A 15,809-nucleotide genomic window follows, 5' to 3' on the forward strand; every position below is an offset into this window, starting at 1 on the left:
CCCTTGGAATTCTAGGTGTGTGCCAGATCTGCACATGCCCAATGCTTTTATTGATTAGAATGATGTAATGAAATTGAGATGTGAGCAGGGCTATCTGATGCGCATGCTGACTGTTGAAAACGAGTGATGATCTAGGTAAAATTCTGAGCTTCACTGCGCCTCTGGAAGCAGGAGTACCTTTCTAGCTCAAGCTACCTTGTTTTAGTTGGTCTAAGTTGGTGCCACAACAAGTTGGAAGTTGCCATACTCAGAGGATATGAAATAACAGTTGACCTTTTTTTTTGGAAAAATGTTTAGCTGATGTTATTTTGCCACCCCTGCACACCTAAGCTATCTACGGCCCTGGTGCCTATATAATTGAATCTAGAAATTGTATGGCCACCTTTATTTTGATTGCATGTCAGAGCAAATTACATGTTGTCAGATCAAAACATTGACATTTTGACAGTCATGCTAATATATTTAGTGCGAGCCCTGCGCTTTGTGTGCCGTCAATCATTTCTTAAACGCAAACGCCGTATGTACTTTGAAACGGTACGACACAATTCAACGCATTATCAAAACGAAAATGCTTCAAACGTACTTACATGTGTAATACGTAAACGGAACGGGAACTTGGCTTTTACTGTACATTGACATACGTATACATGAGCGTATATTTGAGCTATATTTCAAATTCAAGAATTGAATACAACTACACTGACTCGTACACTCACATCTTTTTGTACATCAACAATGGCCCCAGCTTCAAGTAAGAGCTGCACACACTTCTGGTGACCATCAAAACTGGCTAAGTAGAGAGGAGACTCTCCAGTCTGGAGAATGTCATGTAAACAAAAACAGTGCATGTACCCGTCATGTTTCTATTAATAGACTATTGACCCATTCACCTACTGACACAGCTATTCTTTCGTTAGACGCTACACATTTTGACCAGAACGGGTAGCTAATTAAGCAAAAGGTTATAGGCTCCCGACAACAAAATTATTACAAACAAGGTGTTGCACAATTTAGTTCACATCACCTGGACCCATTCCACTACCCTAATGACATCACCACTCTCTAGTTGGTAGGCTGATTGAACAAGACTCAACTATAATTGAGTAATTAAGTAAAGGGTAACAAGTTGCACACTAACACAAACCTTGCTCTGAGTGTTGACTGTAGCCTTGGCTGCTAAGAGGACCCTCACCACCTCATCATGTCCTTGGTAACTGGCACGATGGAGAGCTGTCTGGTTGTCCTATAGAAGTAAACATGTTTTATGAAAACCCTGAGTACGACATGAAAGGCACCAATCTACACTCTAGTGCATGAAGCATAATAATTACTTTATCTACGCAAATCATGACATGGACATTGTACATGTAATACGTATTATTGTGATAGATACAGCTGATCATTATTTTTGAGATATTGTGCGGAGCATAATACAATCAAACGTTTTTGGTAACATTATTTCGGTAGATCGTGAATGTGTAGATATGATACTATTATAACCATACATGTAATCCCAGGAATGGTATATTATTATGTGTGCTGATACTCACCATCAGGGGGTACTATAGGTTAAGTGTTGGAGGGGTCTTTGAGAAGCATGCATTGGATACAATCAGTTTCCCAGGTTTTCGCGGGAGTTTTAGAGCGAAACACGGATAGAATGCTTGGGATGGCTTCAGGCCACGTAGACTTCATTATAAAAGCATGACGTGTACCACTTCCGTTGCCAATCCCTCTCTACTTCATCTATAGTGCATGATATACACGTAGATGCTGATGCTATTAATCTTTCCCTATCTTGTAAATAGCCCCTCAAATTAACCAAACCAATACTCCAAACATTTCCCATTTCCCAATAATTAATGGTACGAGAAACGTGCACCTACGTAAATACTCTATAATTATAGGGATATTGAGTGCATAATTATTGTGTCATAACACAGAATGCAGGGTACAAGGTATATGGACATGTACATAATAGTCTAAATAAAACACTCAATGAATGCTGCAAACGCTCAAATATATACGGCACGACTAAACGAGTAAGCACAGAGTATACGGAACGTCTATTTACAAATAGGAAAGTAGGGATACCAGCATTCTGCATTCTTGCCAAACTCTACTAATTTAAAGTTTATACCCCTCGAATAATTATACCCGCTCCGCTACACATTATTATACAGTATACAGTAGACTCTCGCTATTCCGGCTCTCTGAAGTACGGCCACCTCGATATACCGGCCATTTGGCTTGGCACGGAATGCTAGCTATATGTTTACTGCACAAAACTCACCCTGAAGTACGGCCATGCACTCGCTATTCCGTTTACCGGCCAGTGCTGGCTGTCCCAAACAAGGTTTCAATGTAATTTTATACGTATATTACGGCCGGATATGACGTTTTTGGTGTGGTTTAGTAAATAAAATTGGATTACACTTAAATAGAGAACAGAATGATTCATTATCCTACATTATCCTCGAGACAAGAACCGCAAAAGTAGTCATTTGATTCGAGGTAAGCTAAGGTCGTTTTTAAGCCGTGGCTATTTCCTGAGCTGCAGCCACCTCGCTATTCCGGTCAAGCTGCATGGTCCATAGGGTGACCGGATTAACGAGAGTCTACTGTACAACGATAAAACACCAATTTGATGCTTACATAACTAACTAGGAGCATGCAGAGCATGTTTGGGGTGAGCGAGCAGTTTGTGTTTGTTGTACAGTGCATGACGTGGTAATTTAAGTTTATTTATCGAATGAAATTAAATATATATATAGACACATCCAAAACAGTGTCTAACTAGGACATGTACGTACGTACATGCACAGCTAAATGTAATGTTATATCATCAATTGTTGTGTCATCAAAGTATAGTTGGTCTGTAAATATTATTTGTCATTTTGGTAGATATATCGTATAGCTGGGCGGTTTCTGCCGGTTTGCTAGGGAGGATTTGTGATCCTGCACAGAGAATGAATGTTGTCACATAACGTATCAATACAAATCCACGATAGGATTCCCACCAGGCTAACAATCAGAGAATGATTTGGCCCGGCACCGCCCAACCAGATTGTGTACGTGTTGTAGGTACAATCAGTGCATGGTATATACGTAGATGCTGATGCTATTATCTTTCCCTAACTCGTAAATAGTCTACCTCAAATTAACCAAACCAACACTCCAAACATTTCCCAATAATTAATGGTACGAGAACCGTGCACCTACGTAAATACTCTATAATTATAGGGATATTGAGTGCATAATTATTGTGTCATAACACAGAATGCAGGGTACAAGGTATATGCACATGTACATAATAGTCTAAATAAAACACTCAATGAATGCTGCAAACGCTCAAATATAATTATACTCATACATGGCACGACTAAACGAGTAAGCACAGAGTATACGGAACGTCTATTTACAAATAGGAAAGTAGGGATATCAGCATTCTGCATTCTTGCCAAACTCTACTAATTACCAATAAATGCAAATTTGTAAATAGACGTACCGTATACTCTGTGCTTACTCGTTTACTAAAGTGTAGCCTCGTCCCCAGGCTTTACTTTTTCTTCTTCTATGTATAATTATTGATAGACAGACGCTTATATCATTTTTGAGATAATTATGGCACTCGTAAAATCTTATCTAAAACTTGCGTAGCGTATGTACTGTAAATGTAATGTATAGTACGTGTCATCAACCAAACTTGTCTGTAATAGCTTACATGCAATTTACAATATTCGGTAGATCGTGCATGTTATAATTCTCAGACTGGTCCTACATAATGATGGTAGATAATGATGCTATAACCTCTAACTTAATTAATCTCTAGCCTATAGTGGTATAATTATTATTAATATGTGTAGTGTATGAGAATTGACTATTCTCTGGGACTAAGAGAACACTCACACATGTACATGTAAGTATCCTACAGACGTTTATGGAGAGCACATTGTATAAGTACTCTACAATTATTATGAATTCTGATTTCCAAAATAACTACGGACCAGTCAATGAACAGTGTATATGACTCCAGTAACCGATCAATAGCACACAGACTCAACTCTATAGCCTCGATCCCAGGCCGCACTTCCTCTGAGAGTGGGCCTGGTAGTGACTGCTTGCGCATGCGCTAACCATTAGCCAGATATTGGTTAACGCAGGATAACAACGTGTATGCTCAGTAAACAATGACATCATAACGAACGAAAGTGGATTGAAGGAAGTAGATAGAAAGTTTGATTGAAAGTTTCTAGCCCATCTGATAGCTACCTTAGCCTGCTATGCTAACAAAAAACTCACAGCCAGCAACAGTGTGAATGACAATCGTCTGAACGGAGTGAAAGCTGACACTAGCCTATAATTATGGACAGGCCACGTCCATCTAATACTAACTTTTATGAAAGTCTACTATACTAATAAAGAAAATGAAAGCACCGCAGGTGCTGATGCCTCGGTGGAGATGCCAAAGCTACATAACATAAAGCTACTAATAGCTTTTATACACATGATAAACAATTTAATTTTGCTGCATGCAAAAACTCAGAGAGTGGGTAATGATCGACCATGATTGTTGTTATGATGCCAAAAGTTCAAGTCTAAAATTAATGGCTGCATTAGCAGAGCCTTGCAGCTCTCTTCTCACTCTTGCAGCTATGAATAGCTAGCGTTCTAGTGCAGAGCTAACTACTAAGTAGAATAGCTAACACTCGGTATATATAAACAAGTTTGACTACGTGCTCTTCTGAAAAGGCTGCAATGGCATTCCAAGTAAGCAAAACTAGGCATAACTCGAGAACGAAGCATTATTTCGCAAATCCACGAATCATAATCCAAGTAAACATGACTAGAAGCCTATAGAAACTTTTACTTGCACTTGATTCATCCTTGAGCAGCTGTAACAGTCCACACACACACACACACACACACACACACACACACACACACACACACACACACACACACACACACACACACACACACACACACACACACACACACACACACACACACACACACACACACACACACACACACACACACACACACACACACACACACACACACACACACACACACACACACACACACACACACACACACACACACTACTATCTATTTTTCGACTAATGCCTAACGCTAATTCTAAGAACCAACATTTGAGGTTAATGCTTGTTTTGTGCTTGCCACCTAGAAGAACCACATAGACCCATCCCCATTATCAGATACTATCACCACAAACCTGGCTCAGACAATACAGGCCTGTACTTATAAATTAAGCCTCCCTTGCAAGGTCATATTTAGTTCACACAAAGCACACAGCCATGCAAGCTAAGTTGAAGCATTACAGCAGCCAATATCAAGTCTAAGATAAGTTCTATACTTTATGTCAGCATTACGTCAAATATGAATATAGCTTACAATATCAGCATGGCCCCAAGTGAATAGCTTACAAAAATTATTCAGTATACTAGTTGTTCTGAATGCAACAGATGAATGGGGAGGGTTGGTGCACCGTTAAAGACTCTTTAACCCATCACTCTCGGCTCTCAAGGCCGGGCATCTGTTTGCTTTTTTGTTCCTGTCTGATTTCTTTCTGTTCTATATGTGTGTTTCACACATACACTTATTTACCTTTAGTGACACATATTATGACAAACATATACATATGTGAATACCCATTTGCAACCTAGAAAGAGGTAAATAAACCATGCTGAGTAATTATACATCACATGACCATGATAAGAGCACATGGTCAAACAAAACCCTGTGAGAGTTTCTCTTAACCAGCAAACCCGCAAACCCATACAAATGGCCACTGAAAGCCAAGATCAGTGAGTATACATAACTATAGTACCAAAATACTAGATTACAGACTTGTACATGCATGCAGATAAAACCCGAATGAAGGCTGGATTCCAACCATTGTATATATAATTTTATTAGAATTAATCTTTCCGTTTGATTGGGAGGGTGTGCGACTGACAATCCCTGCCCACCCCAATACCTTTTGTATACACTTCAATCACACACACACACACACACACACAACCGTATACCTCGCTTGCGCATGCGCACCGAGGCATAATTATAGCTGTACAACAAACCTACAGGCGACTAGAAAAACATTTACAACGTGAAAAATTGCTAGGATTGGCCGGGAAAAACACCAAAATAAGCGTGGAGACAACCTATCAGACGAGAGCATAACTCCAATCCGCATGCGCTAACCAACCAGATACCGGCTAACGCAAGATAACTAGAGCACTGAAGTGCTAACCCTAAATAAGTAGATCTATAAAAACCAACAGAGTAAAAAAGCAACACCTTACAATTCTACTTTTAATATAGGGACCGCTAAAAAATTACTTTACCTGAAAAAAATTATGTAGATCTACTCGAATAAAGGTCGTGTGTCTATAGGCAACGTGCTGGTTTAAGCTTCTTAGCTTTTGCTTGCTTTTATACGATGACGAAGCTTTAACATCGAAATATATGCCATTATTAAAACTAATAACTTGTTGTGTGATGGCTGTAAATGCAGAGCTATGGCATCCAAGTGCAGGCTCATAAATTACAAACAAACAAACAAACAAACAAACCATGCAACGGAATACTATACTCGCTTAATAATGTTGCGCATGTGCAAGCAGTCAGTAGCAGGCTTTCTCTTCAATGGGAGGCCTGTGAAAGAGGCTAACTAAACTCATGAAGTAGCTACTAGTGCACAAACACAACTAATAACTAACGTCACTCACATTAGCCTTTATGTTGACGTCAGCTTTGGCCTCCAACAACATTCTAACAACTTCACAGTGGCCATTCTGAGCAGCTACTATCAGCGCAGTGGATCCATCCTGTACAGAGTCAAGTGAGGATGAGCAGGTGAACATACGTAATACATCATGTATAGCAAGTAAATTTGGCCTGGAGTAAATTTGACGATTTGGTGAATTTCTAGGTAGGGTTAACGTAATGCTCCCCTGAAATTAGGTAATCGCCAATTTGCAAACGTGTTGCCACTATTTGAAAGGAAATAATGCTATAGGACATGGTGCCTTAACATAGAAATGGCATGTAGTGTACTGCATGTACTGGGTGCAGGTTACATGTATATATGCCAGTTCTGGCTTACACATTTGTTATATGCAACAGGAATGTATTCTTTCCAAACTCTATTAACTTCCAGTCAATGTATAATTTGTATATACATGTATACGTAAGGTACCGTATAGGTATTAGGGGTTTATGACAGTAAACCTCCCGACTACGAGGGCGTAAGCCCGAGGGGGAGGTGTGGTTTACTGTCATAAACCCCTAGGCACTGTGTATTAACTGATATATGTTTCATCTGATTGGCTGACTGGTTGCTATGCATCCAGCTATATAAGCTTGCATGACTACCACATAGCAACACTAAGAAGACAACTAGGAAAAAGAGAGCTTGTCCACACCAGGGCTCCTGTCCACACTCGACTCAAAGCCTTGCGCAGCTTAGACAGAATATGAGCAGTCAGCCACTCCCCCTCTCTGTGCAATTAGTCAGCCCCTCCCTCCACATACCTACTGCAGCAATCAGCCAGAAAAAACAACACAGCTAGCTCTAGACAGTGTCTAGACCAGCTCTAGTAAGCAAGAAAAGGTAAGCTTAAAATAGCCACTCCTATATTATTATTAAACTGGCTTCTTTTCTTTGAATACAGCTAGAAACTAAAAAGGCCTAGTGCAGTGGCGTGGCAGTACTAGTGCTAGTGAGCAAGGCTCAGCCTGAGCCCTAGCCCTCTCCCAGAGTGTCTCTAAAGCAGCTCCTTCTGCAAGTACACAGCATAATTGTTGATGAACTAGTCTACAGACTACACCCTCTGTCTCTATGTTTTCATTTATGACATTTTGTTTCTCATGCAAGACATTTCATTCATCTTCATTCATCGAAAACACCATCATTTTATTTTTGTTGCATATTGCTTGAGGTGCCAATTTATGAGCCATATTTTCCCTTGTAGCCCTGAGGTGCCAATTAAACCCCACTAGACTACATGGCAAAAGTGTAGTAGGTGGGAAATATTCTCGATTAAACACACAATGCCTCACTCATTAAGTCACGTCATGAGTGTATTCGAGCGTTTACAACATCCATTGAGTGGTTTAGTGAAACTAATGCATGCACGCCCCATGTGCTCATTGGAGCTAGCCCATAATAGGACACATTTATCTACAGCTAGTTATGTACTTGTAGTTGGAAAAGATTAAGCGAGGATGGAGTCTATACTGTGACTATCTTTTGTAGTAGAAAAAAAGTTACATATGGCAGACCTATAGCATTCCAAAGAGCTAGAAAGAGACCAGCCAATTAAGTTTTCTGTGTTGATAGGAAGCATGTACAAGAACAGAAAGGGCTTGGGGAGGAGGAGGAAGCCATAATAATACAATATAATTATTGTTTGAATGCATACATGTTTGTGATACTGTAAGAATTTCTTAACAGGTGAACCCAGGGCATAAATTATTAGAAAATTAAAGAGTGCCCTGTTTTGAATCACGCACATGCACAGTCTACCGTTTCTAAACAAACGTGGCAATTCAATCAATAATATAATAATGAATGCAAGCGTGTATTTAAATCAGAATCTTAAACTGACAGTTTAATCATAGATTGAAGAGGGAGAGGGATTGGAAACGGAAATTACATGTACCTTGAATTATATCCGCGTTACGCCGGGGTTTAATCGAGGCTATATGCCTTGAGTAAAATCTAGGCTAGATAGTATCTTGGCCGTCTGCTAGATTATACTAAAACTTGCACTTCCAACTGACACTTGAGATCATAATTATGGGACACAGTACATCGATGAGTTGCACATGCAGTCTTAAAGCGTTCTACGTACATAAAGATCTCATGACAAAAGAACGTTTTGTACCTCTAGCTATCTTCACAAAAGCATTTTTTCTTTTCCAATCCAACTGATGCTCACCATTAACGCAGGGTTTCATACAGGATTTTTAGCTGGGAGGGGGAAACGTTTAATTGAGGGGGGTCTGAGGGTCTTCTGCCGGAAAAATTTTTGAGGAATGGTTATCTGCATGAGGTGCAATTTGGGTTTTTTGAGTGCTTCAAACCATACAATTTACTAGTCTATAGTTTTATTGATGAGATTGTAGACATTTTTAAGGAGAAAAGTCATACATATTTATTATGACATCATACATTTTCAGATTTCTAGGGGGGGGGGACATTTTGACTGGGGGTGGGAAATCCCAAGGCGCCTGTATAAAACCCTGTAATAAGGAACATGAGAATGACGTTTTGGGGGGCTCTGAATATCTTGTAGTGATCATAATTCATGGAACATTGTTTCCCGTGTGTTGAGCAATCGTAACACGGATTAACATCAAAGGCTCTCTGGTGCCAAATTCAATGTAAAATGTCACGTGACGCTACTTCCGTTTCCAATCCCTCTCCCTTTTCAATTTATGATACTGTTTAATTGAGTCAATTGAACGACTCCAAGCAGTCCACCGATCAATATCGTATAGTGCACAATGCTTAATTTTTTCTATTTTTGAGAATCCTCCATGAAAAGAACAAAATACTTAGTTAACGGAAGATTTAACGTTATTTGACCAAACAGCACAACACGAAATGCTTTTAGAGGCGCTTTTCATGAAAATTAAGTGCCTCGAAAATGTCGCGATCATAGTACAATGCAGACTGAACTCATGAAGTAAAGTAACATAAACACAACCAATACATTTCACTCGATTACATCAGCCAACTGATTACAATCTGACATACAAAGGTGAAGTTATACCATGCACGGCTACGATGGCTAACTTACAGTTACTATAATACTATAGCTTATGGTTGCTTAGATACAACTACACTGACTCGTACACTCACCTCTTTTTGTACATCAACAATGGCCCCAGCTTCAAGTAAGAGCTGCACACACTTCTGGTGACCATAGAAACTGGCTGCGTAGAGAGGGGACTGTCTCCACTGTAATATAAACGATAACAAAATAGTTATTATAGTTATGGATTTGTCCTCATGCACTCACTGGTCCATGCAACACCACACCTATATACGACTGTATATTGTATGTAATAGACACATATCTGGTACACCCATGCGGAAAGTGATGCTCGATCTGCTTAACGACAACCTCACCACCTGAGATACATCTATAGTCTTGATTTGACACTACTGCATGTGACAGTGGAACCATGCTTTACGGCCATCCATGAATAATTACGATCTGTTACATTATAACAGCCAAAATCTATAAGCTCCAATTAACGACAACCTCACAACCTGAGATACATAACGGGCAGAAAATTATTGCTGAAATATGTATCATTGGGTATGATCTATGAAAATCTAGCTCTAACTTGATCCGAATGAAGGACATAGAGAGAAACATTGTATACAGTCACAATGTTCGCTAAAAGTCGGCCATGAAGCTCTATCCTCTCTGTAAACAATCAAAACCTTACTCCCCATGGCAGGGGCGTAGGGAGCTTGGAGTCCCCCTTCCTCTGTAGAAGTACCAACATGAGCCTTTCTTCTCAGTGCAAAATCGAGCCTGGGCTACTATAGCAATACAGTACTGGTACAGATTATTGGCACGATCAGCACGATCAAAAGTAACTTGAGACTGCAGTTCACATGCATGGTGCAGCACTAAGTTAAGCTTCTTCAGCTACATCATGGAAGTGACGTTTATACTGCGTACTGTGCACTAAATAATGCTTTGTTAGGTTAATTTTACAGGGCTTAATAAAATAATGTGTATGTGAGACTAATAATTATTTAAAGCTGTCACAGACACTGGACCACTATTTCACAAGGAGCCTCAAGCAGCTTGCCAAGCTCTAGTGCAATCTGAGTGCTGATGAAGAACCAGTAAAGTAACCGAATAGCTACTGCTGCTAGTTAGACATCGGACATTCAATGTGGAATCATCCATAATTAAAACCTCTAGCTATATAGACCTTCATGTAGCTGTAATCATTTTTGTTGTGTTGTTTACAGCAGGATAAGAGCTGACTTCCTGGAATTGAGTAATTGATTACTAGGTGTGGTTTCTGGTTTAATCCCCAAAAATTACGGCGCGTAGGGGGTTCTAGAACTAAGCCCCCCTTCCCATAATTCTGCCTAGGTCCGTTATAATTATAGACACTGTACCATCTGCTCAGAAACTCTCTATAATTTATTTTTCTATTGCCTGAGATCAGCTTTTGAAAATAACCATTCTGAACAAACAGTCACATGCCTAACCAGCGAAAATTGAATTACTGCTTGCCGTGTTTTGTGGCTGTCGCTTGTTCCTGCAGTCTTTTCAAATCTTTTAGCAGATCCAAGATTCAAAATTACGGGCTAAAAAATTAACTCTACAGGTAAACGGCAATATACCTTTAACTATATAAGTAACATAAACTATGCAGAACAGCCTTTCCACAATGGTATTTGTTATATAGAGGTTTCCACTGCACAACTAACCTTGTTCAGAGTGTTGACGTTAGCTCCAGCTCGAATGAGGACCCTCACCACCTCATCATGTCCATTCTGACTGGCCCAGTGAACAACAGTTTTGTTATTCTACAAATGAAACAATGTACATTGTAACATGATTATAGCTGCAATTAACAGACACAAATAGCCACAGCTGTCATTCTTCTCACCTCATCAGCCTGGTTGGGATCAGCCCCACCGTCCAGTAGCTCCTGAACCACACCCACATTACCAGCCTTGCACGCTTCCAGGAATGACTGCACGGGTAAAGGGTATCATAGTAACAAATGCCAATTGCCTATGATGTGGGAAACGTGATAGAGTACCGTATAGCGGGTAATTTTCATGGGGTAAAATATTCGTTATTTTCATGGGCAGGCTGACCCCTCCACGAAATTTTAACGTAGGCGCGGCTTATCTAAATGTAGGAATGTCGTGCAGCCACGATACTAAACGAAATTTTTACTCACGAAAACCATCTTTTCTCGAGTTGAACGAATTTTTTACACCACGAAACTTACCCGCTATACGGTAATTAAGAACTTAATTTCAACAGACACCTAATTTTGACATGCACAACTTACGGTCCTGAACGAAAATCTAACCAGTTATCTTAATTTATTGGACACTTCTAATTAGCCCGGTCCGGGAAATTTTCTAATACAAGCAGACACTCTGGTATTTTCATTTTAAAATAATAATTAATGTTCTAAATATCCGGACAATATATACCTTGAAAAGTTGAGGTACATTCCAAGCAACTTAGCTAAGCAGTAGCCAGCAAAAGTGCTGCAAGTTAGTTTAGATAGCTAGTGCAACTATTCAGTCGCACACTGTTCCTAACTAGCTCGCACGCAGCTGCATGCTTAACTTGTTCCAATTATTCTTGACACTTTGTGTGCTCTATAAAGATCTGTTCCAATTATACCCGGACAATATCCTTGTTTTTGCTGTCCGATAAATTAATTACACATTAGTTTAGTGTGGGCGCGGGCGGGTTGGCAGATGATTTTTCACTTGCTTAAAATGTTCTGCTACTCGCTTTGAGCAAGTAAATTTCCTACCTTCACCTGTTAATCACCCACCCTCTAAATATTTGGAACCCACATTTTCACTCACTTGTGAATAATCCAAATCCTACACAGTCACATGCACAAATTAAATAGCACCATACGTTGATCACTTAGTGGATAACAATAGAAGTGACCTACCAAGGTCAATTGATAGCACAGCTGAAAGGAACACCCAGCTATGGCAAAAACTGCTGAGTTAGAAAAATAATCGGCATTTGGTGGATCGTGTCTGTATCTGCATGTATGTTAATATGGGCACTACATGTCAGAGGAGGTACGACAGGGTCAACAGGTTCACTAAAATTATTGTCTTGCGTTTTTGACTTTGGCACCATCTTTTTCATTTAATAGCTAGCGCTTTTGTTGTTTGATCGTTTATTTGCCTGCTTAGAAGCTTTCTATAACCAGCGCATCAAAACGTATACCCTCTAGCCACAAAAATCTATTTTATGATATCCAAAGAACATAGTATGTTAATACGGGCACTACATGTCAGAGGAGGTACGTACAATAAACTAGTCTCGGGTGTTTAGGGCGCGATAGCTACGGTAAACTAGTGACAAAAAAAGCTAGTGGTGCATCGGGCAAAATCGTGGGGGGGGGGGGGGGGGGCGATGGAAGAGTCAGTTTCCCATGTAAATGATAATCCCACATAATTTATGACCTTTTGACTGCATGCATGTGTCATACTTCCTCACAATTGTACATTAGACCATAATTAGTAACAAATGCAGACAAATTTGCCGGCTCAGCAGTTCTATTGTTAAAATTAGGTACACATTACTGCGTAAGGGGACATTTTTGTGGGGGTTGAAAGAACAGCGGTGATTTTCATTACGTGCACTGCATTGCATGCATTCCGGTAAAACACGCCTGTGAGTAAATTTTCGTCGAGGAAACCAGAAAACAACATACGAAAATTATCCGCTATCGTCTTTCTTCTAATTACAGCGCCACTCTAATAGAAGCGCCAAGTTCACACAAAAAAATTTATTTCGCTCCAATTGAGCGCCAAATAAATTCTGGAATTGTTTATTGCTAGTGCTTAAAACGCGGCCTGTAATCGAGGCTCTACATACAACTGATCTATGATAGCCTCGTGGAAACAGCTAGCTACTAGTACTCTTGCTAAGTGCAACTCTAATATATGCTCCAAACTGGAATTAGTTTTTTTCTTATTTTGTGCGCCACTGGAAAATCAAAATTTGTTAGTGACGTTGTAATTAGAAAGGCGGTATATGCCATAATTATACTCTATAGGACAAACCCAAAGCTTTTGAAAATCTTGCAATTTATGGAAGCAGCTAGTGCTATAAGTATGTACTTACATGTGCTGGCAATTACACTTCCCTGTGGATACACTACTACCGTACCCTTGCGAAAATACGCCCACCCTTTTCTGCAAGAAGTCTAGGCTTATTAGGGGACTGGGCGTTTAATCGCGAACGGCGAGTTTTCATTCGAATATACGCCCACCTGCGGCCTTAAATCGAGGTTTAGACTTTGCTCTATGCCAATTCTTTATTAATTTATTGTATTTTTATTTTAATACATAGTATGAACATTTTATTGACAACAACAATGAACTAATGCATGAGTATGATTAAAACATGACAAGAGAATGAACATGAAGAAGTGGACTCTGACTCTATTCGTTGCTTGTTGATGTTAGATGTAGCAGAAACTTCTCGAAGGATGGTAGGTCATACTCCTACAAAGCAGCTATCAGGTACTTTGTTTCAGAAAACCAAGGCAAGGTAACCTGCAAAATTAGCCTGTGTGATAACTTTCTTGGACTTTGTGTTTCCTTTCTCAGCATATAGGACTACTTGTTCCCTGCATATACATCTTCAGGGGCAAACAGATCCATACAGAGAAAGTTATAATGTCTGATCTTGGTCCAGCAAGGAGTATAGTCTTACTAGCTACTACCTAAAACTTCCTTTCTTCACTAAAATTACTAGTGAACATGTGGCATTCAGCTAATGCGCATGCTGAACTTCTTATTCTGGGTGGGCCTATAATTGAGTGAAAATACCCTCGTGCAAGAACTTCGAAGCAAAAGAGGGGATGGGCGTTTATTCAAGATGGGCTTATTTTCGCGAGGGTACGGTATATACGTAACATAGGAAGTAATTAACCCTCTCCCTCCCACTCACCATTCTGGGGTGCCTGTGACACAGCTCTCTGAGTGAGCTGCTCACTTCCTCTACTGCTGGTCTCTGCTCAGGCCGGTCGTGGAGGCAACAAACAGCGAGAGGATAAAGGGCGTGGTTATCCCCCATTTGAACATGGACGGATGTGTTTCGTCTCATCAGCTCCATCTTCCCCTCACGTTCGTATTGTGTCTTGTTTGGATCACTGGCTGAAATTCTGTACACCTTAGGCAAGTCCCCGATGACGGTGTGGATGATGAGATTGCCGAAAGAGAAGATGTCCAGCTTGGTGGTGTAAACGGGATTCTCTTCCTGGCTTTCCGGAGACATGTAGATGAGGTGTCCCGGATTAGTGGACAAGATGGTGGGCACTGTTGGATCCACATACCTGGACACGCCCAGGTCTCCGATCTTGGCAGTGAGGTCCTCAGTGAGCAGAACGTTGGGAGCAGTGAGGTCTCGGTGGATGAGGGGAGGGGTCAGAGTGTGAAGGTAGCGAAGGCCCTTAGATACATCGTACAGGATGTGGATTCTAGTGGCAAGGTTTGTGCTGGGATTCTTCTTGACAAAGTCGGCCAGGTCAGAATGAAGCCTCTCCATTATCAGACTGATGTCGTCCTTGTCACGGCCGTAATGGACTCCCTCAAAGCTGACCACATTGGGATCATCCAAGCTCTTCAGAATGAAACACTCCTTGCGGAATTTTCTCACAATGAAATCCCTCTGCTGAGTGGGGGCATGAGGGTAGTAGTTGTCAGCTTGGAGCAAGATATTGTGAAGTTTCTTTGCAATGCACTTTTTCCCGTTCACTGTGACTTTGAAGACTATTCCATAGGCCCCAGAGCCCACTTTGTTCTCTTCCAGGTCCAGTCCCTCCACCTGGACCACCAGAGCATCCAGATCCACTTCAGACATTTCAACCATCTTTCACAAAAAACATACAATAAGGGGGTGTGAGCAAGCCACCACGCATGCGCAGTTACATATGAAGCCAGCAGCTAGCTAGCTTGAGGCTGAACATTTAATATGAATTCATGGTAGAATCTAAGATCTACATGGTTTGGTCTA

General features: G+C 40.5%; 2 protein-coding genes across 5 annotated transcripts in view; one reads left to right on the plus strand and one right to left on the minus strand.

Annotated features, from left to right (window-relative positions):
* LOC135350761 (serine/threonine-protein phosphatase 6 regulatory ankyrin repeat subunit B-like) overlaps positions 1-15,809 on the minus strand; it is a 248,755-nt gene that overhangs the window by 191,945 nt on the left and 41,001 nt on the right. The window contains exons 9-10 of the mRNA XM_064549592.1: positions 1,145-1,242; positions 717-815 (exon numbers count right to left, since the gene is read on the minus strand). Coding sequence (XP_064405662.1) covers positions 717-815; positions 1,145-1,242 — 197 coding nt within the window. The remainder of the gene's footprint in view (positions 1-716; positions 816-1,144; positions 1,243-15,809) is intronic.
* LOC135350816 (putative RRN3-like protein RRN3P1) overlaps positions 1-15,809 on the plus strand; it is a 152,198-nt gene that overhangs the window by 92,225 nt on the left and 44,164 nt on the right. The gene's annotated exons all lie outside the window — the stretch shown is intronic.

The sequence above is a fragment of the Halichondria panicea genome, chromosome 17 (genome assembly GCF_963675165.1).
Source record: "Halichondria panicea chromosome 17, odHalPani1.1, whole genome shotgun sequence".
NCBI lineage: Eukaryota > Metazoa > Porifera > Demospongiae > Suberitida > Halichondriidae > Halichondria > Halichondria panicea.